At 42.6% G+C, this 27564-nt stretch overlaps 4 protein-coding genes across 9 annotated transcripts in view; 1 reads left to right on the top strand and 3 right to left on the bottom strand.

Moving 5' to 3' along the window:
• Positions 1-218: 218 nt before the first annotated feature.
• On the bottom strand, positions 219-6166 carry prdm13 (PR domain containing 13). The gene is made up of 4 exons (XM_042107316.1): positions 5576-6166; positions 3716-3847; positions 3444-3564; positions 219-2010 (listed from the first exon to the last, which is right to left on the bottom strand). The coding sequence occupies exons 1-4, from the start codon at positions 5714-5716 to the stop codon at positions 548-550; spliced, it is 1857 nt and encodes a 618-aa protein (XP_041963250.1). The 5' UTR covers positions 5717-6166; the 3' UTR covers positions 219-547.
• A 7096-nt stretch (positions 6167-13262) lies between these two features.
• LOC121721509 (glial fibrillary acidic protein-like) lies at positions 13263-17929 on the bottom strand. 3 transcript variants are annotated; one of them, XM_042108500.1, is made up of 11 exons: positions 17578-17929; positions 16647-16800; positions 16104-16253; positions 15771-15890; positions 15566-15661; positions 15312-15446; positions 15094-15204; positions 14850-14960; positions 14616-14740; positions 13866-14345; positions 13263-13596 (listed from the first exon to the last, which is right to left on the bottom strand). In XM_042108500.1, exons 1-11 carry the CDS (start codon positions 17814-17816, stop codon positions 13506-13508), a joined length of 1812 nt encoding a protein of 603 aa, XP_041964434.1. In that variant the 5' UTR covers positions 17817-17929; the 3' UTR covers positions 13263-13505. The 3 variants fall into 3 exon arrangements, with proteins under 3 accessions (XP_041964434.1, XP_041964433.1, XP_041964435.1); XM_042108499.1 differs by having other exon boundaries at positions 16647-16803; XM_042108501.1 differs by having other exon boundaries at positions 13499-13591; positions 16647-16803.
• A 2655-nt stretch (positions 17930-20584) lies between these two features.
• Positions 20585-23433, bottom strand: tstd3 (thiosulfate sulfurtransferase like domain containing 3). Its single transcript, XM_042108322.1, has 4 exons — positions 23169-23433; positions 22675-22872; positions 21620-21779; positions 20585-21239 (listed from the first exon to the last, which is right to left on the bottom strand). Exons 1-4 carry the CDS (start codon positions 23296-23298, stop codon positions 21173-21175), a joined length of 555 nt encoding a protein of 184 aa, XP_041964256.1. The 5' UTR covers positions 23299-23433; the 3' UTR covers positions 20585-21172.
• Positions 23434-23519: 86 nt separating this feature from the next.
• usp45 (ubiquitin specific peptidase 45) overlaps positions 23520-27564 on the top strand; it is a 44036-nt gene continuing 39991 nt past the window's right edge. For 2 of the 4 annotated variants that reach the window (XM_042108309.1, XM_042108312.1), the window contains exons 1-5: positions 23877-24132; positions 25239-25345; positions 25557-25726; positions 26089-26189; positions 26599-26699. In XM_042108309.1, coding sequence (XP_041964243.1) covers positions 25243-25345; positions 25557-25726; positions 26089-26189; positions 26599-26699 — 475 coding nt within the window. In that variant the 5' untranslated portion in view covers positions 23877-24132; positions 25239-25242. Of the gene's footprint in view, positions 23616-23876; positions 24133-25238; positions 25346-25556; positions 25727-26088; positions 26190-26598; positions 26700-27564 lie in introns of those variants that run through there. The other 2 variants (XM_042108310.1, XM_042108311.1) reach the window with 2 other exon arrangements.

Genomic DNA, 27564 nt, shown 5'->3' on the forward strand with positions numbered 1-27564 from the left:
CATCTGTAAAAAATATATCCCGCAGCACTGGTAGACTATGATGTTAAATTATGTATCTGCCCTGGAGACTCAAAGTGCAAATTTGGACAAATTGTGGTTCAGAACCTTGAAAAAATAGGTTAAAAACGCGATGGACTCGCCATGGGCTCACTAAATAGACTATTGGAGGCAAAACACGCTTTTTAAAATATTTCGCTTTTTCTATGGATGAGGGAGAAGGCTATGCCTAGGCTACTCTGATAACTCAACAGGTTTCTGCCGAATGTCTTGCTCGCTTAAAGTGCAGTTCCAATTAGGGCATAGGACAGTAGATGGTTCCGTCAGTTCAAAGATTTTAAAGCGTTCATTTGAGCAAATTCAACGTGTGCCATTATTAGGCCTAATATCTGCAATGATGGACAACAACATTTGGCTCATAGCCTATTAGGAAAAAGAAAACGGTCACTGCAATTTTTTGGATTTCATAGTCTCATAAATTATATTTACAGCAATCTGTACATGTACAAAACGCCAAGTAACATATCTGACAGGTAGCGAGCCCAGACTGTCAATCATTATTTTTGCTGGACTCTTGGTCGCTTTGATCGTCCGTGAAGCAAACATCAACATCACTGTCATTGTCGCTCTTTTGCTCCGGATCTTCGTACATGTCATCTATCTTATCATCGGTCTTTTTGATGGTTTGTCCTGGATGCCTTGATTTGACGTGTCTCTCCAAATCCCTCCTGCGCACCAATACCTTCCCGCAGAACTCGCACCTGTACGGCGTGTTCCCCTCTGCGTGCAGTCGGATGTGTTTGTTCAAATTGCTGGGGTCACCGAAAGGTCGGAAGCACACTTTGCACTTTAACGGTTTGTAACCCGTGTGAGTCCTCATGTGGATTTTCAGGCCGTATTTCCGTGAGTACAGTTTACCGCAGTACAGACAAAGGTGTCCCTTTTTGGGCTTCCCGGTACCAGCGTTGGCTGCGGGCATGGACTCGAGCCTTGCCCGGTTCTTCTCCACAGCTATCTCAGAAAGCTGTTGTGTATGCATGGCTATTTCCCTGTCAATATTAGTAATTGAGCTCAGATCGGGGTTCAGTCCAGGGGCGCCAAAGTAGGAAACTGACTCCGGGTACTTGAGGAGATTGCTGAAGTGAAACTTAAATGGGTAGTAAGGTGAGCTATACAGTAACTCGCCATTGTACACAGTGAATGGCATCAGTGGGATGTTACAGTCTGCATTGTAAGGTTTCACCCCTTCAAACTGCGGCAAGGAAAAACGTTCAAAATGAAACCCAGAGGAGATCTGAGTGTAGCGAGAGGGCGAAAGCCCCGAGTGCATGCGCCCCTCCACGTGCTTGAAAGCGGAGGTCTCCTCAAAGTGCGGCAGCAAGGGAAAGCCTCGGATAGTGTTGGCACAGGGCACCACGGGGGATGTGGAGTCAATGGGGTGGACGCACTTGGAGGGATGAGCTCCAGATACCGGTTCGTTCAGTGAACGTGTCGACTTCATTCCCCCCAAAAGCTTATTGAACCCAATGCTGTTCGGTTTCCCGGTGGACTCCTCTCTGGACACCTCTGTTGGAGTGACCTTAGACAGTCCCATAGGTTTAAATGCTGAGCGTACTCCAGGGTGGAAACCCATGTTACTCAGTACCGCAGAGGTTCCGCTCAGGCCAAGGAGATGGTTTCTGGCCGAGGTCACACTCATATCGAGGGCCCTGTCCTGCTCCTCAGATGTGGACTTCTTTGATATTCCCGCCTTGTTGAGGAAAGGAGAGGAAGGCATGTTTCGCTTGATGGAGTCGGAGATAGAGGTGTGGTGGCCGTTCCTGGGCGAGGATGAGGTGTTGGGGATGTCTCCTGATTTGGGTGACCTGCTAAGGTTTTCAGACCCCCTTGCTTGTTCGTTGTTTACAAATCCTCTGCCGTTGCTCAGAGCGCAGTGGAAATGAACATGGGCTTTGAGCGTGTTTGGGTATTTGAAGATTCTCCAACAGTACCAACAGATAAAACGTTCCTCCCCTGGAAATAAAGTAAAAAATACAGTTAAGTATAAATACCATTGGCCTTTGAGTTACTCTTGACACATTTAATGAAGTGACCGTTAGTGTTAACCCACTTCATTTTACGCTGGCATGACACCGGTTGAACAATCAGAGGGTCAATTATATTGATGTAATGATTTTGTAATCCCTCTCTTAGCTGTTTATTACAGCCGCCGACAGAGCAAACGCCGGCCAATCTGGCGCTCCCAAAGCAGTAAAATGAATAGGGACTTTCTCTGTGCTCTTTCCCGTGGAAGTGACAGCAGCTGTGGCTTGAAATCGCAAGTCGGGAAAGACAATGAGGCCGGCCCATCTGTTGACGCTCGAGAAAAGAGCAGCGTATGTCAAGGAGCGCGCGGTGTATTGGTCCCAGAGCAGCGCACACAGGGGCCTGCGTCGCAAATCAGGGCAATATACATCCCACATGAAAGTTAGTATTCATTAGACAACAAAAGCTTATGTAGCCAGCTAATTTACCGTAGAGCACCTTATTCGGAAATGTATTTGCTCCCAAATGCATGAATATTAATGACGGAGTGACATTTGTTAACCTCTCCCCCTCTCCCCTATTCACTATTACTGGTTACAATGGACATTATGGTGAGGTAATAATTGTTGTCTAGTTTAAAATTCATATGGATAGGGCTGTCCATTAGATGGAGTGCAACGCAAAACAAACAAAAGTAGCCTGCGCCAGAATCTGTTGCTTCTCCAGGCCTTGGTGCCCAGCTCTTTCAGCCTAACTGCCACAATATTCAATTAACATAAACAATTAGTGGGTCTCTTTTGCTTGATTACGAATAACAATCATACATTATAATCGGATTTAAATGGGATTTTGTTGCTGGTGTCGCGTATTTGTGCCCTGCATCTAAGTAATTAAGTGTTGGGCATCATATAGTCTTCTCGATTTTTTGACTACTATTTGGTGTCCTACTATTGTTTTTTGTAGATTTGTATACAGTTAAGTGCAGCATTAATTTAGGAAATGGTGCAATCATAAAAATAATATAATGAATAATGAATCTTTTAGTGTGTAGTATTTTGCATCGAAAAACGTCAGCTATTCAGTACCAACGTGTGACCAATATGAAGATATTCTTTGTTTTGATGAAATCCCCACAAGCACTCATAAACTGACTCAAGTGCATTCATGCAATTGTTTTCAACATCGATAGACTGTTTCCCCAGCTTTGGAACCTGTCCCAGAGCAAACGAATCAAACCTTTTTTCTTGCGTACATGTGTAGGCTTCAATAATAATTTTAATAAATGATAAATATGAGAAAAAATAATGATATAATATACATTATATAATGATATATATAGCCTTATATAGCCTTATTTTTTGCATCAATCTGGCGCGTCGCCAGATACAATAGACTTAATAGGAGCAGTTTAATGGATTTACCTTTCTCGTCGTGTGTTGGAGTAGCGGTCGTGGGAATATCAAACCACTGCGCAAGTGTGTTTGAGTACCATACGCTTAATTCTTCTCCTGTCTGGATCTCCCTCAGCACACGATAGAAAATCTTTTGTGGAGCGACAAAGAAAGGAAGAAAGAAGGAAAGGACGAAAAGAAGGGAGGAAGAAAAATAATGAGTATAGTGCCAATATAGGTCTATATAGTGCAAATGCAAATATCATTCTCTTTATGTGTCTGTGTCATATGGCGTAGCCTACCTGTCCTCCAGGTAAGTCTGAAATGGCCTCAAGATTTTGCTCCTGGCTGTTTCTGGCTGCACGGATGAGCGCGATCCAGTCCGGCAGAGGGCTGCCCGATTCATCCACAAAATCCCCTCTCACCAAGCGAATCTGTAAATATTACCAGGAAAGCGGCAACATTAGTTCAACCACAAATTATGACCTCTACTAATAAATAATAATAATAAAAAACATCAAATAAAATCGTTAAATAAATGTTAGTCTTTTGTTGAATCAATGCATCTATACGTTTGTCTTCGTTTTTGTATTTTGTATGTTGCTGTTAATCAAATTACAATTTCCCGCAAAGCTTTTGGTGTTTATTATTTATAGGAAGTCCCCAGTTGTTCATTAAAACCACATAGAGGTGTCTGTAACAAAGGCGTGGTTAATGCATGTTTTTTCGGTCTATTAAACAGTGGTGATCATTTCCAAGGCGAAGTGCCATATAATTGAATTGATATGAGAAACGAATTTGAGGAGTGTCAAAGCGTTTCTAAACTGTTCAAGCAAATTAAAGATTAAAGCGTGACGTTTGACACGGAGATTGCACCTGATGATCTCGCGGGGCCTGGGGCGCTACATTTAGCTGCATCAATCACACAAGCAGACAGCAGAAATAGCACGAGCCTATTTATATGGTTTATCAAACCACGAGAAACATATAACTTTAGACATCAAAGTGAGAAAAAAAGGGGTGGGGTCACTATTTGATCGGATTGTATTTTTTTTTTTTTCACAATTTCATAGGATTGTATATTTTTTCTCCAAAACAATGATTTTAGTCTAATAATAAATAGCCTAGCCTGATACCATATAGGCCTAATTTAGGACTTAAAATATCACATAAATGTGTAGGCAATGCTAATCAAATTGGCTTTCCTCAAGCTATTATAATTTTGCGCTTTTTGCAATAGATTTCATTTTTCATGTGTTGTTTTTATTTTTAATTGGCGTGTATTATTTGTATTATTATTGCTGGAGGCTATTATCTTTCTGAGGCATCTTTCTGTAGCCGCATTACATTAAATTGAAGTGGTAGGCTGGAGTTAGGAGCCTGTGAAATGTGATGGACTGGGGGCATGAAATCTTCCTCCACGGCTCAGCTCATCCCATTAGGCCGGTTAAGCAGAGGCACAGACTGACAAGTTGTCCTGTTAATGTTGCTCAATTATTCCCAACACGACAGCGCCACCCAATTAATACCCAAATGCAAGATTACTTATGACAAGTAGGCATCGGGATTTTTAGAAAGTTCCCCCTTATTTGTAGGCTACCTGTCCAGGATTTTAACCAATAGGAGTTATTGTTTTTTATCATTCTAAATGTTATGTAGGATTATTATGATCATTATTATTATTATTACTATTATTATTATTATTATTATTGCCGTTGGAATTATTGGAATTATTACTATTACCATTATTATTATTATTATTATTATTATTTTAAGTAGTAGAAGCAGTAGTATTACATATATGTTAAGCAAAATAATAAACAATAATGAATTATAATAAAGATGCAGTGAAAGAAAGCTGAAAAAACGGATATTAAGAAGTCGAAAATATTTATAATGCTGTAAAAATACAGTACTACGTTTTTAAAGAAAAATTATGGTAGTCACCAATACCATCTATTGTGATTTATCGCTATTGGTTGCAGAATACACATGCTGAACACTTCTGCCATTAAAGTTATTGAAAATAGTCTACATCCTTACATTCTTGTTTGCACTGGACCAAAATGTGAGAGGGCAATGCATGTGCATTATGCATGATGTTACAAAAATTGTCCATATTCTCTATCTGAAAATCTATAAGGCATTTAAAATGTGCTTACCTTTTTCTTGAGTCCAACTTCTTTGCGGTCCGACACGTACTTCCCTAGCTTGAAAATACCCGGCACCGGTCCTATCCTGATGCCGGCCGGGATGGTGCAGTCAGCAAACACGCTAATTGCGGGTGTCCTGTTTGCTTGCATTGCTGGCTCTGCGTGCAGTCGGATCAGAACCAGGAAGACCAAGCAAGGGGGACTGATTGAGACGAGCAGTCAAGACCGGGGAGATGAGGCCAGGCTAATCTCCGCCTGCGAAGTGACGCGCTGGCGCATCTGATCCGGCTTTTCTAATGGAGCAGAGCAAGGTGCCCCCCATGGCACAGCACATTAACGCGCAAGGGCGAGCAGTGCGCGCGCGGCAGCGGCGGCGGCGGTGGTGGTGGGTGAGAGAGTTGCGCTCTCTCAGCAGCTGTGTGGAAACTCCGCGCGAGATGGTCACATGGAGACTTTCCCTCACCCTCGCGCATAATGAAGAGCTCCAAACGGCCGAGAGACAATGGGCCAGGCGACCTTCCCATCCCCAAAATCCAATTTGTCAAGGGCAGAGAAAAGAGAGCGCGGAATCAAAGGTCTGGGCCGGCCATTAATCCTCAGCATGTGGCTTTGTCCGTCAGGCAGTTCCGATATTTTAAGTGACAAATCCACTGTATAATTTCTCCATAAATTCAGCCCCCTTTCATTGTTCCTATAGAACCCGGGTTTTGGAAATAAGTGACTACTTTAAATCTACTTGGCTGCATCCTTTTAAGTTTAATATACTTCAAAGCTCTTTATTCTCTCTCTTGGCTGCATTGTGTCTCCCTGCTTGAACAAAAGAGGCAGGAATGTTTGGTAGACTTGTTAACTTCTATTGACTCCCGGCGTGTGCCGGGCTGGGTTTGGGCAGGTACTCAACGGGAGAAACACCAGAGAAACAGCAACAGCTTTCAAAACAACCACCATCTTATCATTTCACACTTGTGGTTTGTCCTTATCAGGAGGTCTGTCAAGATGATTTTGCTCAGTGGCAAGCTTATACTCATTCAAATTTGTGTCGTAAATGAGTTTTGATAATGGTCAAGGTATTGCAGAAATTTTTTTTTTATCTATCTATCTATCTATCTATCTATCTATCTATCTATTATGGTACTGGATTAGAATTTGGATTTAACAACTTTCGTTAACAGTGACATATGGACTTTCTGGAGGATATATTTTAAGATTCGTTTAGGTGTTTCCACTAGCATTTTACTCATTCTCTGACGTAATATATAAACACCTGTTTTATAATATAATAATATATATAAAATTTACACCTGTTTACCTGTTTTTTGTTCTTTTTCTTTTTTCTTCCTCTTTTTTATGTGTCCTTCATGGGAAGAACTGGCCCTGCTTAACTGAAAGCATCTCATTCTTGTCTTAGAATTTTTAAGGGCCACATCTATTGAACACCATGGTAAAAGCGTCCTCCTGTCGCTTTATGGTTGTACGATTTTAAAACTTGGTTTGACCTCTTTGATCTCAAGACTGAAAGCTTCAACAGAGAAGCCGGGGAGCGCAACAAGAAGCAGTGGGCGATAAATCCATGCTATGAACATGTCTTGCCTGTGCCCCCGACGACTTCGCGATGACAGTCTGTAATTGGAGATGCAGAGGTGGGATCTCTCTTTACGCAAAGGTACCCCACTGTTTCATCCCTTCAACCCTCTCTTCGCGCCTCTTAACGAGTCAAAGAGCGTGAACGACACGCGAGCCATTTTATCAATAGGCGCATGCAGAGGCCGGCTGTGCGGAAGGTTATTTATTAATGTTGCCATTTGTGACTGGTTCCCAACCACTCCAGAATAGCGGGCCCTGCCTCTGCGCCTCTTACACCAGCCAGCGCGATTCTTATTCTTGTCTTGTGGCTCAAAAGTTGAAGTTCTCCAAGTGAAATAAATTGCCCGCAAAAGGGGAACGGGACATTTTCTTCCCTGTTTTCTTAGAGCTGTTGGGAAAAGCGAGGGTGAGACGGAGCAATGAGCTCAGTGAAGCACGGTGAACGGTCAAAGCCTCACTGTTGAAAGTGAAAGCAGTGTTCGAAGCAAATGAGATGGAAAATTAAATGAAATTAAATAGCTTGAACGGTGGCATTGTCCTCTCCCTTTTTAAAAAAGAAACATTAATTACATGGTCGAAGCTTTATAGGAGAACAATATTGTGGACTCTATCAGAGCATTCCAGTACACTTTTTATGGACTTCTCAGTCTAGAGTCCAGAGAATAGGTCCGGTGAAGGATGTTTCTGGAGCTGAGAGAAAAATAGGCTTGGGCCATTTTACTCTCACTGCAGCTTATCTTTACAATCCAAGCTTAATGCGGGGGTTTGATTTAACAGGTTGCCCTATAATGAGCCATGAATGTAGAGGAACAACAAGTCTGTAAAGCGGAGCTGTTGCGTCGAGCAATGTCCCACCAGGGACACCTTTCATGCCTCCAAACGGCCTCGCAGTACCAAGGGTTCCCTCACTTCACGAAGATGTATCTGTGGCCCCCACAATGCCTGTGAAGGATCCCAGAGCTCCCAGGAAAACACATTTTTTACGCGAACCATAAACCTTTTGCAAAAGCTCTTCCAAATCTTTGTTCGACTCACAATGTAGGCTACTGTTCTCAGCTTTTAGCTCGGATTGTATACGTGTTTTGTTGTAAGTAGGCCATAGCCTACATTGAATATGATGCATAAATGGGTTATTTTATGTTTTATAATTTGCATTTTCTTTTTATTTCTTTTCTCATTTTGTATCTCCGACAACCATTGAGAATGAATGACAACCATTGAGTGAGATGTTTAATAGACTGCTTTCACCAGCATATGAGCTACAGTCTAATAGTTACTAATAGATACTTTCATGACCCCCCTCCCCTGCCCCACCCAATGGTTCTTAAGATCACCCAAGAAAATATTGATAGTCAAAAATGTTACTTTTGATTCCAAATCATTGTCTTTATTCACAATCGGATTAAAAGTCATAACCATATGTTTCATTCAAATGCCATTATGTGTGAGTGTGTGTGGTTTGCAGCCTAATGTGCTTTACCATGGCTGTCTGCGGGAAAGTGCAAGCTTCTGAAAAAGACCGACCAGCTGCGCAGCAGATAGGGGATGCGGGTGGGACATTACGGATGCATTTGTATAGTAATTATGCTTGTATGGGAGTTCCACCAGATGACACGATCGGGATTTTAACCCAGACTAATATTCAAAATCGCATTAGAAAGTGGCGAAATAAGTGGCAACTGATTCGACGCTGCTCATGCGTGCTCTCATTTTTAAATGTCCTCGCAAGAAAAGAGCCACTTCGTCTCACTATTCAAAGCCCAAACAAAGTTAACGCTGCCTTTTGAACTGAATTTCCCTAACTTAAACCCCACTTGTCTCGACTGAAAAGGCGCGCATAATAGGGTGTAAACTCGGCTGAATTGAAATGTTTCGGTGTACCTTATAAATTCATACCTTTTCTCACTCCAGCGCCTCATAATGAGCTCTCAGTCTAGGCGATTCTCTCTGCTGTCCAACGCGTTTAGCGCAAGCTCTATTTGTGAAGTTCATTTCTAGGCAAATGTATTCAGATGGGTATCGGAATGAATAGCGATGTGTGTCAGCCGGGCCTAATTGTTTTTAAGGCACTTAAACCATATGCAGAGACTGACAGAAATTCTCAAGTTTTCTTAGCTGTCCAACTGGCTCTTTAGATGTTTCCTCTGAACGATGGGAAAAGCACTGCGAGTTTCTTTTTTCTTTTTTTCTGACAGGTTCTGGAGGAGGGGGGTAGACAGATCATTATTATTCCATTTGTACTTTTTATTTCTCTACCAGAATGGGTCCTTGAACAATCAATGTTGAAGATTCTGCCAGCCATACATTTGTTGAAGAGCTTAAGGACATATTTTAGTGTTTCGTGTTTTGTTTATATATGTTGCTTATATATGTTGCATACATATTATTGGTGTCTGCTCCATCGCCATCTTATATTTTTTTGTTCTTATACCTGAGATCAGCAAGGGTAGAAACCAAACTATTTTATAAAAATGTGTTGTTTATATTTGAATATATGCGATACTTGAAGGAAAGCAGCTTGTAAAAGATTTCCTTATAGTGTCCAGTAATCTGTGGTGGAATGGTAAAAAAAAAACAGAGCTGAATCAATTGATAATCAATAAAAACTGCTAAATCAGTTTTAAAAAATGATGTATACAGTCTGACCTTTGTTATTATCAACAAAGCTAAATGAAGGTGAAATGATTCAAGCAGGACAATGAGATGCACTTCTGTTGGACCACCTGACCTTGAGCAGCTGTAGGCTACCTGGGACAACATGTGCAAATGTACATGGGCAAATGTAATTTTCTTATGACTATAAACGGGCCTCATCCCTTCTGTTTAAACGTCTGCTCTCCCCCTGTATCCTAGGCTATTCACTCATTTCTGAATTATCTCACCAGTTACAAAAAAGACACAATTGAAGTGTTTTGCTATAAATCCTTGGAAAAAAGATAAGCAGCAAGAACAACACCAAGACGCAAAATATTGCTTGACAGGATCCTGTAAAGCTCCTGAAAGGAGACGGCGCGGAAAGGTTTGCCCTAATGCCTGTTAATTATATCGATAATGCGCTTTCCGAATTTATTGGCTAACGTCCTTCCCGACAGTCATTCTTGGTGAAGTAAGGGTCGAAAGCACATTAAGTGACTGGCTACATGCAAACTAATGATATGAAATTGGCAATCAGTGCTGAGAGACGACCTTGCTGTTCCTCATTAGAGTCCCGGATTGACAGTTCTGGGTTTTGATAATCTCCGGTGCGTCCTCTCGCCGCTAAGAAACAGGATGGTCTTGAGCTGGCTAATTGAGCACGAGTATCGGGTGGGATGAGCTTGTGGAAATGATGACCTGGAGACAAAGGCCAGTGCAGCTATTGATGAACTTGTGAGACGTCTGCGCGCTCCTGTCTCATTTGCGGTAGGCCTAATGGTCAATTTAAAGTAATATCACTCAAAATGGGGTGAGATGCAAGCCACAGCAATTCCAGACAGAATTTATTTAAACCTTTGCCCGCAGAAGTCAATTGTCTGCATTAGTTGTTTATTGACGTAGGTTAATTCCTTTGTAATTGAATATAAGATGACGTAAAATCAAATAAAGTGATTGTTTATAATCATATTGTTAATAATAATAATAATAATAATAATAATAATAATAATAATAATAATAATTAGGAATGTAGAAACATTTTCTGATCTCACACACAATTATCTACACCACATGAAACTAATACCTGTATGTCTTACATAATTTGTACAGCCTATATTAAATACTTTGACTTTAACTGGGGCCTACTAAATACATACATTATATTATTTGTATATATACATATACAAATATACAATATGATTTCTGTATTTAGTAAGAACAACAGCCTTCTCCAACAATACTGCAAGAAAAAACAGTGAAAGTGATAGTAATACAATAGCAATATTAATCTGGAATAACTGCACTGTTGTACCTTAGAAGTGTTTAACTAACATATACCACATAGTTCACATTTTACAATCATTTATTTCAGTAAAGGTTTTTTCATTAACTCTTACTAAATAAGGCATTCTTATTCTTGCACTTCCAGTTTTCTTGCACCTTTGCAAGTCTCCCATGTTTTCAGATCTCACAGGGATAAAAATAGCTTACTGGGTTTTCATTTTTAATAATAGAAGTTAGATAGATAGACACATGCATTGGCTATTATAACTATTAAATACATATGCCATAAATGCATTGTTTCAATCGGTATCATTTCATTGGTAGCCCAGTCTAATGTGCTCCAGTAATTTGCTGGCCCACTAAAAAGTGCTTTCATCATTATGGATGCATGTTACATTTCAGCCACAACGTGTTAAACTATCACGAGAGCCTGTCATGTTTTATAGACCCTGCCAACATAGGTCAGGGACACACACACACACACACACACATACACACACACACACACACACACACAGTACTTTGTATGCACACACATCAAAATACCCATACATGGACATGCATATGACTGTAAGCCTCTCAGCGATTCAAGACAACTCTTGTCAAAAGACATCTATTCCTCCGTGAGCAGATTCGCTGGCTCTCTTTCTAACCTCTGGCACACTTTCTTCACATATCTGAATCATTCTCATATGCCTCCTCCTCTGACATCCTTTCCCTTCAAATGTGCATCGCCCTGATCTGAAATCAATTCAACCTCTTCAGCTTGCAGTTGTACCTGTGTCACGGCAGCCTTGCATAGTGTGGAAACATGCTTTGATGTTTACATTATAAATCAAGTGACCAGGCAAGGAGTTTAGGCCATAATGACATAGTCATGGTCGTATTGCATCAGGCAGTTTGTGGTGTATCTGCATGCTGCGATCTCAAGATATAACTTGGACAGAAAGTGTAAAGACTATTTGCCACCCATGCCATGTTCCTGCCCCGAACACCACTGATGACAGAGACATTCATCTCTCTCAGGTCGTACACTTCTAATGTTACAGGACTGCATGTTACTTCAGCATCACAGCCCTTACACCTCTTTCCCTCCTCCAACATACTCCCCTCTCCTCTCCTCCACCTCTCTCCCCCTATTCACCACCTCTCCTCTCCTCCACCTCTCCCCATATTCCCCACCTCTCCTCTCCACCTCTCTCCCCTATTCCCCACCTCTCCTCTCCTCTCCTCCACCTCTCTCTCCCCCTATTCCCCACCTCTCCTCTCCTCCACCTCTCTCTCCCCCTATTCCCCACCTCTCCACTCCACCTCTCCTCTCCTCCACCTCTCTTCCCTCCGCCCTGCGTGCTGCGGGTGCTTGGGGTGTTCAGCATGTTCCAGGGCGGTCCGATCACTCCTGATCAGCCGTGGCGAGACGGGCTGCCGATGGGGATGGAATGGGGACGTGGAACGCCTGTGCGCCTTCACTTTGCAGCACCGGAATGCTGGCGTGATGACTGGGGCTTCCCCCATAGGCTCGGGAGGATCTGTCAAGGTGACAGACTCAGCCTCAGGTATCGCTCTCTCTCTCTCTCTCTCTCTCTTTCTGTCTTGCTCTGGCTTTCTCTCCTTCTCTCTCTCTCTCCTTCTCTACCAGTCTTGCCTGCTCAGTTTCTTTTCTCTCTCTCCTCTTCCAGCTCATTCCTGTCTTTGTTTTTCCACTGCTTTATAAGTCATCCACACAACCTACATTAACATGCCTTTCACTAATGGGGAAGAAAGAGGGAGAGAGAGAGAGAGAGAGAGAGAGAGAGAGAGAGGGAGAAAGAGAGAAAATATATAAAACATATAATGCAAATAGAGAGTTGCAACACAAGATGGAATTTATAAGATGTATGTAATAAATATATTTCCACAGTCTCTAATTCCTCAGTCACAGTCTCAGTCTGTATATTTTATATATTAATATATATATAACTTCTGGTAAATGTAAAAGTTCTCATAATATCATTATATTGTGATATTTATATATATATATATATATATATATATATATATATATATATATATATATCACAATATAATTGTGATATTATGAGAACTTTTACATTTACCAGCAGTTGGATATGGCCCAATAAAACCATATAAAAAACCCCATGATAAACTAGTCAGTCATGCCACTGAAATGAACAACAAGACAAGACAAGAGAACTGGATGCTGAGAGCGTTTATTTAATCTTTGCAATAGGGAGCAGTAGTAAGGCACACAGAATGTCTTCACAAAACCTCAGTCAACTTGAGATGGACAGACACAGAGGCAGGGAGAAGCATCTTGCAGACGTTGACATCTTCATGGTGTTGTGTCCGGGTCAAAGGTCAAAGACCAGATCCCAGGCCACCAGTGTGAGGTCAAGGGTGAGTGGACAGGGCCGGCCGGTCAGTCGCCCCTCTCGCTCTATTCCTCTTCTTCGTCGGCGGCTCCCTCAATGATGTAGCTGCGCTCCTGTGTGTCACTCTCAAGTGTGTCATCATCGGTTTTAACTGTTCTGAGAGAAGGCAGAAATACAAATGTGAAAAACAAATGAAAAATATTTCAACCGATTGCAAATATCTTATTATTGTCAGCACACCCACCTAGTCCTAGTTGAAAAGTTGTTTTTAAATACACATTTCCATTGAAGTTTTCTTAAAGCCGAATCAATGGTTTAATTTAAGGTCTAATGCCTGTACAGGACCTCAGCCCCATGTGTTTAAGATGAGACCCTAGTGAGTATGTGATTGGGGTTTGGCGCTCTGGCCCTCTGGTTACGGTTACCTGATGAGGACGGTCTTCCTCTCGGTCATCTCCACTGCCTGCTCCTCAGAGTAGGCGGTGATGGTCTCGCCGTGGGCGTCATTTCTCAGGCCGGCTCCAAGGCCTCCATTTCCATTGGTCGCTCCACTACTTCCGGCAGCGAGACCACTGGCCGCCATTCCCAACTGGGCAGCCATTCCAGTGGCTAGAGCACCCAGCTGTGCTCCTGCTCCCATTCCGGCACCAGTTCCCGCTCCAGCTCCGGACCCTACTCCCATTCCGGCTGCCAGGCCATTCCTAAATCCAGCTCCCATTCCGGCACCGACTCCCGCTCCAGCTCCGGACCCTACTCCCATTCCAGCACCTGCTCCAGCCCCCATTCCGGCCCCAATTCCAGCTCCCATGGCTCCGGCTCCGCTCATCCCAGCACTGATGGCACTCATGCCCATCATTCCCTGCACTATGCTGGTGATACGCATGTCCTCACCTTCAATAAGTTTCCTATGCAAGAAAAACAGTGTCATTATTACAAAGATTACAAAAGTCTTTGCAGATATATCAAATATAAAGAAGTCAGAGGGAAAAAGATTAGAAAAGTAGAGAAACCAAGGAGCTCTGATATGACTCATAGTGAAATATAGCCTAAATCTTGCTCCAACTCAGGAGCTTCTAATGTGGTTAACATCAATTTGCTTAGGATCCATATTAATCTAGGAAGTTGCGAAATATGATTTGTGTGTTAGTGTAGACCAACTGCAGGACGTCACATGCCTGTATGTTGTGATCTCAATCTCCAGGCTCATCTTCACATTGAGCAAGTCCTGGTACTCCATCAGCAGCTGAGCAATTTTCCCCTTTGTGGATTTCAGCTCCAACTGAAGAGCCTCGATCCTGGTCTAGAATCATCATTAATATTATTATTTTCCCCGACTAGTATTTTGTAGTCAATAAATAAACTGCGCTCATCTAATCATCTGAGCTATTCAAACTGTAATATGGACTCACCTGAAGAGCCTCCAGCTCTTTCTTGTGTCTCTCTTGAGCTTCAAGAATTTGTGCTTCAAGAGCATCGTTTTTAGTCTTCAGACCATCCAGGTCTCGCTCCTTGCCTTGAATCTGGAATTATAGAAGGGCTATTCAAGGCTATAGCAATCAAATGATGACGTGCTTGTTTTAAACTTGTAATAAATATGTTTTAAAACGTTTGAGATTTGCTTGAATCCAACAGGAAAGGCAAACATAGGCATACATCTTTTTTGGCCGTTGCCATCTCCTCCCTGGCACCACGAATCCTGTCCACATGCTTGGTGGATTTGTTGTTTATATCGTCGAATTTTGAATTGTACCATGAGTCCATTTCCTGAAAAAGACAAAAATACACATTAAATTACAATATATTAATGTATATTAATTTAGTGTAAATGGTTGATGTCCTTTTATAGAACCTTTTTTTATGTCGAAGCCTACCTGTAGATTCTTTGCCGCGATGGTGTCATACTCGTTCTGAATCTGCTTCAGAGCAGCCGAGAGGTCGGGGAGGGCGAAGGCGTCTTGGGCGGTGGCATGGGCAGCGTAGATCTGTTTCATGAGGTCCTCGATTTCCTGTATGAATTGCATCATTTCAAGCAATATAGGCCTATAATAATTCAGAAACCGCAAAATCATGGCTAGATATATGTTGGTGACTTTATATAAGATCGATAATGAATCAATGAACGTACCTCTCTTTGAATTCTCTTCAGGAACTCAATCTCGACCTCCAGGTTGTCAAGTTGTTTCTCCAAAGCAATGCGCGCGGAGGTGGCTGCGTCAACATCCTGTAATCATATAGTTGAAAGTCAGCCACGCCAGAGATATATCAATATCAGAGTATTAAATTGATTAAATCAATTAAGAGTATTACATTATTAAAGGTGCTTGGCTTACAGGGCGGAAGCTCTCGATGTCCATCTCGGCCTTCTTCCTCAGCTCCACAGCCTCCTCATATTTGACCTTTATCATCTCCAGCTGTCCAGCCATGGCATCTTTGGCAGCAACAGCCAGGTCCTTAAGAAAAAGAAAAAAAACAATAAGAACATCTGCAGTTGGAACATGCTCCATATATTAATAGAGAGATATGTCACCAATTAGGTATGTGTTTGTGGAGAGATTTTAATTAAACACCGGCTGACGCGGCTGTCATTTATGGGTGATGATCCGATGCATATTTGTATGAGTGGACGTAGGCTTAAACTATGTATGTAACTGAATCAGACATACCCGCTGCCTTCTCATTTGATCTGCAAGTTTCCTCAGCTCTTTCAGCTGCTCTTCATACAGCATGCGCAGGCCCGTGGGTTTCATGAATCGGTTCTGGAGGGCCTCGATTTCTGTCTCCAGCAGCTTATTCTGCTGCTCCAGTGACCGAACCTTTGGAGACAAGAGGACACATAAATTATGGTCCCTATGTGAGAGCGCTACATGCTCGAATATGCTCGATGCCCAAAGAAGTGCAAGTAATGCGCTGCTTCGTCTTTGCAGCCAGAAGGCGCATTTAGACGCAGCCAGTCTGTGCCGCACACTCAAGCGTGAACAAATCAGACAAATTCTGTCAAAGACGGGCCTAGAAAACGCGATTCGATTCCAGGAGAATCAAATATGCTATGAATTAGTGATTTGTGAGTATTGGTCTTTTATACGCTATTGTTTAGATAGTATCTCTTATTCCATAATGGTAGGCTACTTTCGAAAAACAAATTGGATATTAGGTGTACATTAACAGCAAATGTAGTGTAAATGAATGCAAAGGTGGAATCCACTTGCCTTCTCGATGTATGCAGCCAGCCTGTCGTTCAGCACGACCATCTCCTTGCGCTGGCCGGTGCGAGTGCTGAGGAATTCCTGATTCTCGGCGGCAGCTGCGTCCAGATCTATCGCTTCTCCGCTGGCGCCCACACAAACGGTGCCCATGCTTGCACTGCTACAGTTTAACACATGCATGACAGTGACTTCGTTATTACCGGAGCATGATATGATATGAATCGCGTTCGTTGACAAAACCAAAAGTTAATTGAGTATACAGGGGTATTTGAATTGTTCATGTAGTCAGATTGACTTTCATAAGCAAATTGGGCAGCTATCCTACAATCCGACAATATTAATTCATAATAATTCATTTTAAGTTTGAGAACATAATGCTTTTGGACTTGGATAGATTATACAGTTTAGACAGCTACTATTTGTGATCTCTTGCAACTAAGCAATTTATTTTGTAATAGGCCTACTTACAATACTTAATACTCACTTTTCTGTGAAACAAAACATTGTCTTTAGAAGTTTTAATTGCAGTAAGGATAGAACAGCTCCTGTGACTAGTCAAGCCAGAAATAAATAAAAAGATGTTAAATGGTACTCAGACCAATCAAATTTAGATATATTTTTAGGTATTTGGACGTGTTTGTCAACATTAATATTACATTTTGCCTTAAAAATGAAACCCTGTGTTCCTTTGACCTAACAAACCACATTAGCCCTGCATGTCAAACAGCATCATGGCAAACTAAATGGGGCAAGAAAATGTACCTATCTGCCTGTTTCCCCAGAGCGCCCTGCATACTGTAGTGTGTGTTATGCCCATGGGGCATTCTCCGCACACTGTGCATGCAGGGGGGATCTGCGACCTCTAAATGACCCGTCTCATCCTAGGGATCCCTGTGCTCCCCCTCAGGGCGGGGCGGAGCGGAGCGGAACTCACCTCGCCATCAGGGGCCTGCGGGAGGAGGAGACGGCCCTGCGTCCCATCGCCATGCCGTTGGCAGCTGAGGCCGCGGCCGAGCGGGAGTAGCTAGCGGCGCGCTGCTGGCGGGCATCCCGGCGGGAGGGCGAGGGGCTGGACACCCTCACCTGGAGTGCGGTGGAGGATGAGGAGGAGGAGGTGGTGCATTCCTCGAAATGTCTCCGATACGACGAGATCCTTTCTGGGCTGCGGCTCATCTTGGCTGCTGTGTGTCCGGAGCTCTGGAGCTTTCTCTCTCGGTGTCTCTCCCTCCTGGAGGTGGCTGCTTTGGATGAGGAGATCTGGGCTGCCGAGTACTGCTGTCTCTTCGGCTCTCTCAGCACCCTTCTTATACCCCGAGCGGCGACCCAGCCCTGAGCATGAGCCAGCACCTCTGGAATGTCGAACCTCAGCACCACAGCGCCCGTCCCACCACAGAGCCTTCTGCCAGGGGCCCGCCGGGAGACTGATGAGCTGAAACACCGCCAGGCATCGGGGGCCATTAAGTAGTAACTTCAGCAATGAGGTGATGAGCCTTGATGGGCACAGGGAGACTTTAATTGTATGAAAGTCACAGCCAGGAGGGTCCACTATAGGCAGAGAGAGCCAGAGAGAGTCAGGGAGAAGGGGGATAGGAGGTGACGGGTGTATCAGAGTAGGATTTAGCATAAATAGGTAGGGGTCAATAGTTCATGGTTATGACATGAGAAACAAATGCATATTTGGGGCGAACTTAATGTTACAATAGAAGTCATTCACTTGAGCTGGGGAAAGACAAAGCGCTCGAGACTATGTCTGTGGTGTTCTTATCTTGGTAATGGATAGTTTATCATTACCCCAAGACTTTACACTCTTGTCAGTAGCAGAGGTCCCTCAAAAAGCAATACCTACAGAAATGACGCACAGAAATCATAGATTTTTTTGTTGGTCAGAACGGTACTGACTTTATTTCTTTGTTTATAATGATAATTTCACAGATACAACTGTGGATACAGACAGGTGTTTACATTCATCCAAAATTTGGTAATACTGAGCCTTGTCACCGACTACTTCATCTATAGGCCTTCAGACATTCAGCGACAGTGGCAGCGATATTGACTAATTTATCAAATCTGTTTTGCGAGATTCTTTCCAAATATCTGGGGCTCTAGCGTGCATGTGGGAGATGGCTGGGTTCAGCGTGTCTCAGAGGTGTGAGCTAAGGAGAGATGAGCGCAGGCACTGAGGCGCCATTTTGCTCACCAACCCTAGTCTCCACATAATCTCATTACATTACACTGCATTACTCATCCATGTGCAGAGCCTGATGCAGCTCCGCTGCAGCTATTTTTAGTTGAAATGAAATCATTACTCTGTAAAGGCATAAATCAGCCTTTAGTGGGGCGTAGCGCATTGTCACATGGCTTAGGAGAGCAAGCTGTGGCCACCACCTCTGCTTCTCCTCACATCAAGTGTATTACATGAACACACCACAAAGATTTCTACAATACCAATAGACGTGGAGAAGTTTAATGTAACAGAGTTGACACTGAAAAAATCCTCAATGATAGCTTTGCCTGTCTGAACTGTTTTACTGAACACCACAGTAATGTAGAAATCTCTAATGGAACAGATTAGGATAGCACTGAAAAGATGATCAAAGATAGTTTTGCCATTTGACTATAATATTAACAATATAGATATGTAATGGAATGGAAAATCCAAGAACAATACATGTATTCCACGCATAGAAGTGAATCTGCTGTCTCGAGTCTGTGTCACTTTGAATAAAAGTGTCTGCTAAATACCATTCAGCTATTTTACTTTTATTGAATCTTAGTGCATTTGATGAACAGAAAGCTTTGCCTCTTACAAAACTCATAGATGATCATACAAGCGTCATCCATATGACTAAATCAGCAAATATGCATTAAGTGTAACCTTTCTAAATTAATGGAATGAGAAATGCATTTGCTATGTGCTGCCACAGCTATTTGGTGCACAGGGTGATTTGGCTGTTCAGTTTGTAATCTCCTATGGCTATCAGCCTGCCATATGGGCCTGAACTGGGCCTAATGGTCTAATGCTGTGGTTATCAAACCTTTCACAATGAGTTTCACCTCAGAAAACTATTGTCTCTCTCCAATACCACCTTTATGACCTGCATTAAAATACAGTAGCATTGGCCAATTTAACTACATATTTTACATTGAACATAGGCTACTGTTTTGTGTAATTTTTCTGAAAGATGAAAAACTAGTTTAAATTTAACTTCAGTGATTGTGTGGTTAAGGATTTTTTATTATATATTTTGATATGAATTGATTATTTCGTCTTTATGAAAAAACATCTTGGAGACTCCCGGAGTACCACTAGAGAGAGTCCGTGTACCACAGTATGAGAACCACTTTTCTAATGCATCGCATAAGAACAAACAAACTCTGTGCACTACCAAGCAGAGTGGTGTCTGACCTGTCGCAGATTTTAGCATGGAGCCCTGAGCCCCATGTTTAGAGCCACATGCTGTCTGAACCACTGCCACCCATCCATCAGACATGACAGTGGAACGTGCTGATGGTGAGGGGGGTGGGGGGAGGCCAGCTTGTAGTGTTGTGGTGAAGAAATGCCGTGAGTTATTGCAATTAGGGCATAACAAATGACCCGTCATGCACAGAGCCAAGTGTTCCACTGCTAACTGTTGGGCTGTTATCAAGCACAAGTGCCTTTATATAAAAAAAGATTACGATGGATCTTCCATTCAAACATAGTTCAGGCATGCATTTTCAAACATTTTTGACTTTCAATGGTGTTATCATCAATCAATCATCTCTCTTAGTTATTTGCAATCTCATAACTAATAGGTCAGGATGTCAGCCAAAGCTATAACGCAAAAAAGAACTGAAATGAGAAGTCACCATGATAAGAGTTTTAAATAAGAACTAAAATATTCACTTCATCTGGTTATGACTTTATGATCAATTCAGTAAAGAAAACGCTAATGCAAATGGAGCTTTAAAATGTCCCTTTTTATTCAGAAGAATACAAAATTATGTGAAATTAACTCATTCATATGATTGCATGCTGATGACTATAGCACCAGACCTATTGGCAAAATATTTCGTTGAATGTCTGACATGGACTGTAGAATACAGAGATTAAAAATTGTTGAAATGACTGAAATCTCATTCATTATTTATGTGTATACGCATCAACTACAATAGAAGGTTCAAGGGTCAAAGGTCAAGCCTGGGTTAACAAATCCTGTATAAGCTTGCAAACTGCCAGAAGCCCTTTCTTCATAGAGGTTTCAATTTAAACCTGCAACTTCAAAGCCTCAAAGATGCCCACCTTTCAATCCTCAGTAAATACAGGCAGGACAAGTGTTTTTTTACTCCCAGACATTCAGGTGACAGGGTGTCTTGCGGTAGCATTATAAGCCTAGTTATTCAGTCACAGAGTACAATTATTTGTTTACAATTGTCATATCTCTGAAATAGGCCTGGTGGCTACATGCCACATTGTAAAAAGAATATGAAAAGTCAAGTTTGTGAGACATGATCTCAGAAAGGTTTCAACCACAAAGCCATCCAGGGGATCATTCTTTGGTTTGTAAAATTTCATGTTTTGCCCAGTCCTGCCAACCCCCTGGATAGTGTTGAACACTGAAAGAGAGAAGGCACACATGGAAATTACCGACTTGGTTAAAATGACCTTAAAAGAAAGTTGAAACCATAACTTTGACTAGAGATCATTGTAAAATTTCACTATGACTAAAGATTTGCTATTTCCCATAAAGAAACAAACTGATAATTGTTAATGAATAGGGATCAATCTGATTGATCCTGATTCAGTCAAAATCATCAGGTTACACAGATTGATCCTGATTCAGTCAAAATCATCAGGTTATTTCTTTATGGGAAGTAGTCTACTCATTAATATTGCATACACTATTACACACTACAACATGAATCACACCACATTTCCTGTGTCCATTCTGAATGTCACTGATTGTTGCTAATATTTTTTTCATAATAAGACCTACTTTGAATAGCCCAGAGAGGCCGCCGCGTCCAAGGCAGTTTTGCTCCTCACTCCTGCCAGACAGGTGAATACTATGTTCCCCGCCTGAGAGGGCATGTTCCCTCCGTACTTCTCCTTGAAATCCTCTGGCTTGAGCTGTAGGGCATTGCTCACCTGCCCCACTGTAGCGTAGATGACAAATAGCAGTCATAACATAATTAACAAAACTGTAGGTAGGCCTGAGATTTAAATAATTAGTCTTGGAATTAGAAGGTTCTGTCTGCGTTCTGAGTAGTTCTGAGATATTGAGCTCTGGTCAAATTACTCATGATTCTGGTTAAATTCCTAACCTGGCTCTCTTCAATCTGGCTCATTCATCACCCACTTGGGGGCAGCCGTGGCCTACTGGTTAGCGCTTCGGACTTGTGACCGGAGAGTTGCCAGTTCAAACCCCGACCAGTAGGCACGGATTAAGTACCCTTGAGCAAGGCACCTAACCCCTCACTGCTCCCCGAGCGCTGCTGTTGTAGCAGACAGCCCACTGCGCTGGGATTAGTGTGTGCTTCACCTCACTGTGTGTTCACTGTGTGCTGAGTGTGTTTCACTAATTCACTGATTGGGATAAATGCAGAGACCAAATTTCCCTCACGGGATCAAAAGAGTATACTTATACTTGGCTCATACATCCCATTACTCTCAGTCTCCACCTCAAGCTGGTGTGTGGTGAGCATTCTGATGCATGGCTGTCTTGCATTTGGTGCTGGTGGTTGGTGAGGCTCCCCCTTCATGTGAAACGCTTTGGGTGCCTTGAACAATTCAATATATTGTGTTCCATTCAAACTGGTGAGTGGAACTTTTTGTTATTGTAGTTTATTGTTAGTCCAAAAATGCACGTAACTTCAAGAAACACCCCACACAATGTAAATAACATGTTGCTGCAGGAATATGTGTATAACTATAATACATGTCAGAAAGAACCTTAGAATTCCAAAGTGAAGAACTGATAATAGCCATGGCTATCCACTGTATTCTTGCAAGTAGCCTACGAAATCTTTGTAACACCGAAGACAGACTTACAAGGCACGTTCATTGATCCTGGAATGTTTCCATATTCCCTGAGTTCCCATGGCTCACGCACGTCGATCACTGAAGCTGTTCCTGCAGCAAGCAACTGTTTCAGTTGTTCATAAGACACATCGGTCCCTACATCGGTCCCTTTGGAAGAACTGAAGTTACGCCATTGAATCGTTCCCCTGCAGGTCAAAGCGGGCGTATCTGTAAATCAAACAAACAACTTTATACGTCAACAATATCCTTGACTCCCTGCAGTGGATTAGCTGTCAGACATGGCTATTTAACGTCACACTGCATTTCATCATGTTACTGACTTTGCTGAGTTTCACTAAGCAATGTTAAGTTAGCCGAGTACGCAATAACGATTTCAGGGACGTTTCTCTGGTAAATCGCATTGACAAAAAAGGTCTCATGGTGTCTTATTTCATGTCTATGACCCAACATGTTATGGTTACTTGGGTGGTGCCAAATGAAAGCACCTTCAACGTTACACTCACATTGTACAAATTGGAAATGTGTTCCGAGAGAGTTCGTCAGTGTTCTTGTGGCGCAAGCCAGAGGAATGACATTTCTGTATAAGACACGCGGAATAATTCTTGACACTTTCAAGCAGCTGTTCAAAGCCATGACCGGGGCAATCTCAACCTCTAAATTAGTATAGCCACAACACAGTTTTTCGGCACGTACGGGAAAAGTTAACACTGCCACTAGCTAACTAGCCCCGCTGTGTAGCACAGTGATGTTATGCAGGGGTCAGGTCAGTTCGCGTTTGCGTGGGAATGCATCTACGGAACACGACGAGGATCATGCAAGTCAGAGAAGTTGCAGGTGCATTTAGCACGCTCTTCTGCAAAGCGTTCAATGGACTTCGAAATTACTATTCCTCTGAAATATGCTGCAAATACTAATCAGCGAGAAAATGTACCAGCAGTTTAGAGCCGAGGGTACGGAATTCAGTAGTAATTCAACATGCTGTGTTTAATGTACATTTATCAGTAATGCAATAGTTATGGCTGTCATGCTCAGTTTCACAAATGACATGGTTAAGTTACATCTGAAACAGCACCTGAATGTGATCATACGTGTACGACTGCAAAATGTACATAATGTAAAACAGCAATTGACGCAAGCCTTTATTTTACAATCGCAAATTTCTCGAATAGGGTTTGACCTTAATTGGATACCGTAGTGCGTCAAATGTTGACTTCAGCAAAGGGAACATGTGACTTACTGTGGTTATAATGGTATCGAATTGTTCTCAACTATGTAACCTGAAGAATGTGTGATTTAAGCTTAAAAAACATTGTTGCTTTTCCATAAACCGTGGATTGTACTCCTAACAGTTTGCTGATCAGAACAGGGGTCACAGTTAGCTTCGCGTTGGGTTGCATGCAAGTGTGAACCAGTTACCCATTTGCTAGCTAACTTAGTTAGCCAGGACAGAGCAGAACTGCAAAAGGGGTGAGTTGTCTTATTAATTAGCTCTATCAAACTGTCCGTTTGCTTAAGAATGGTCTAATAAACTAAGAAGCAGTTATGGACCGGCGCCGTCATTATTGCTCTTTATACTGGCCTCTGTAACATTAGTTAACGTTAAGGTCTATGGGTTGTTGTTCACCCGGTGTAGCACTAATGAATGTCTGAACGTTAATGGGATAATTTACCGTAAAAGTTAGTATATGCATTGGCTGACTAATAGGCTTATAAGTATGCAAAAGTCCCTCTTGCTCTAATTTTGAGTTCAGAAAACTACTTAAGACGTTGTACATATCTGTACGCCACAAAACAAGAATGTTTAGCTTAGCTTCTCTTTTAAACAAATCGGAAAGTTACATAAATCCACAATGCCCGTGATTATTCCATAGGATGAAATACGCTGATAAGGGAGTGTCACGTAGGTTAGCCTAAAGGTCATGTTCAAATGACAGCTTTGACAGGACGGCCAAACGCACATCTGCTATGTTCATGTTAGTTCAGCATCAGTCCAGAGTCGTAGGTTGCTTCCTGGCAGTAGATGACTTAGTTGAGCTACTAATGTTCTCTATCCTAGTTTTCATAATTCATAATGCAATAGATGTTATGGGACAACATGTGCCATCGTCAGTATTATCCGCTAATTATCCGCTTAAAGACAAGTGCAAGTTATACATGGGCTGTTCTCACTGCAGAGAGAGAGAGAGAGCAAGAGAGATGTATAGTGAGGCTCAAAGGTTCTGAGATGTTTTCCTTAAATTCCCTAAAGGCTGTGGGTTATATTCAGATCTTGCCCTGAAACTGTTCTTTATTTAGCTATTCTAACACATGCAAATTGCAACCCATGCAACCTAGCTCTCACAGGCTCTAGCCATGCTTCTTAAAGTGTCTGTGAAGAACTCTCACACAACTGTTTTGTCCTGTTCAGGGCCATGTCGGCCAAAACATGTTGCCATGTTTTTATCTGTTTGAATATGAACTAGCCTAGTATTAAAGCTTTTTACATTTAAAGAAGAGTGCCTTGTATCAATCTGTTTGCATCAACTTACGCAACTCTGTTTGCATCAACTTACGCAATCTTTGTCCATTGACAGACAGATGCGGCTCAAAGACCCTTTCTCTTTAAAGTCCGCTGATATGACGAAGCGGACCAGCAAGCCGAAGAAACCTCGGGATGAGGAGTCCTCGGACGAAGTTGGTGGTAAGTGGAATAGTACCCCTTGCTGCGTGGGGCAAAATGATTCGCCTTGCCGGGAGACATCATTGCAAAACAATGTCAAAGAAGCAGGCCGGTGTGCCGTTTGTTGAAGCTGCCTCTGCCTCGTCGTATCTTTACTGCTATGGTATTAGTGTCAGTAGGAGCCGTTTAGTGATATGGGGGACGCGTCCTCTGTGTGTGTCCCCGTGTGCAGGCCTCATGTGTCAGCACGTCAGCAAGTCGGTGGACCTAGGCGCGGTGAAGAAGGCTGTGACGGGCAGCGTGTGGTCTGTGTGCGCCGACTGCTTACGGGAGAGGAACTTGAACGAAGGGGAGGCCGCTGGATCCCATGACATCCTTGTGTGCCTCAAGTGTGGCTTTCAGGTGAGCTAGTGTCACACACACACTCACACAGACACACAGACCTACACACACACACACACATTGACAATGTCATGGTCTTTGGGATATCATGTAGCTGTAAAGAGCAGCAAAATGTGATATGCTTTGAAAGCAGAAATGTGCTCCACCTCTGACTGTCTCTCTGTCTTAGCTGTGCTTTTTCTCACTCTGTCTCCCTCCCCCACGCTTGCTTCTATAACTGTGTCTTTGTGATTTTCATATATTAATTATGACAGCAGCCTCTGTGACCCTGACTGACCCTGACTGAAGGGACTTCCAGAACGCGCAGGGTAATTCCTCATCGTATCTCTTACCTGTGTGCTTCTTTTTTGGGTCTCTTCCAGGGCTGTAACCAATCAGAGAGCCAGCACTCCACCAAGCACCAGCAGAGTCCTCACCCCGAGGCCCACTGCATCACCATCAGCCTCAGTACCTGGAAGGCCTGGTGAGAACCCGCCCTCCTCGCCTCCGCCTGATGATGGGCAGCGTCTTGCACCAATCACTTGCTAACTCCAGTCATGAGATTCTGAGATGTTCAGTTGGCAGTTGGTTTTTCTGTCTACGAGGACTGTGAATGAAAATCTTCTCAGCACTTTGAGAAAGAAAGTTATTGTTAGAATGTCACTGATTAATTGAAAGAAATGTGGTTTAATTGGTAAGTCCACCTAGTATACATTATTCTCACTCACCACTTGAAGGAATTTGAGTTATTAGTAAATACTGCATGGTGAATCATTTGCAGAGCAAGTGCTTGATTTGATGATGATCTATACTACAGCTTGAACTATTAAAAGACAGGTCTGTCTCAGATTACACATGCCATTGCCATTAATGCTTTAGATGTATTCCTCCAGGTGTTTTGAATGTAATGAAGAGCTGTCCACTCACTGCAACAAGAAGGCCTTGGCACAGACGTTAGACTTCCTTCAGAAGCACTCTGTGAAGGCAACCACAGGTGAGGCTTTGCTATTTGTGACTGATTTTAAAGTTAGATTCATTAGAAATGGATGCTTCTAGGTTAGAAATATGTTTCTGCTGATGTTTGAGATATTTCTATATTGACCAACTCCCAATTGGCAGTAAGCCTTTTGCGCGCTGCTTATGCTCCCAGAGCGCGTGCTGCGCCTTGCGTTTTTGCGGAGGCGTCCTGAGCGCCTCGAAAAAAGTTCAGCTCCAAGCGAAAAAGCGCCCGCATTTTTATGAAAACATAGTGCACCTCCTGTTTTATGAGCAGCAAAGCGCTGTCTGACCGTTACCTTAGAGTTATGCTGAAGACATTTTTCTTGGTTGACCTTTATATTATGTAACAACAGACAAAAACCTGAGCAGAAAATCACATGTGAGAGCACCTCTTGTGGCTCAGCGTCACCCCCCAGTGGCCAAGTCTATTGGTCCTGACTTCGTTAAACAAGCATCTACTTCTGTGTTTAACATGTATTGTAAGATGTTTAGTGTGTCAACAAGCATACCTTGTGAGATACAGTGACAGATATTAATTGATGTAATGTATTGACCCCCCTGCTGTTTGAGTGTGTCGGGAGGTAGACAGAATGTGGTCTTTGGTGCCAGGCATTGGTGTGCACGTTTGGTGCGAGGCATAACATAACACTGTCTATCTAAAGGTGTAGTGTATATAAAAAGAATAGTGTTGCCCAAAGTTAAGTTTTACAGGTTCGTGCTTCGTATTCTACTGGTTAGTGCTTCGGACTTGTAACCGGAGGGTTGCCGGTTCGAACCCCGACCAGTAGGCACGGCTGAAGTGCCCTTGAGCAAGGCACCTAACCCCTCACTGCTTCCCGAGCCAACACGCCGCTGTTGTT

The sequence above is a fragment of the Alosa sapidissima genome, chromosome 10 (assembly GCF_018492685.1).
Source record: "Alosa sapidissima isolate fAloSap1 chromosome 10, fAloSap1.pri, whole genome shotgun sequence".
NCBI classification, from domain to species: Eukaryota; Metazoa; Chordata; class Actinopteri; order Clupeiformes; family Clupeidae; genus Alosa; species Alosa sapidissima.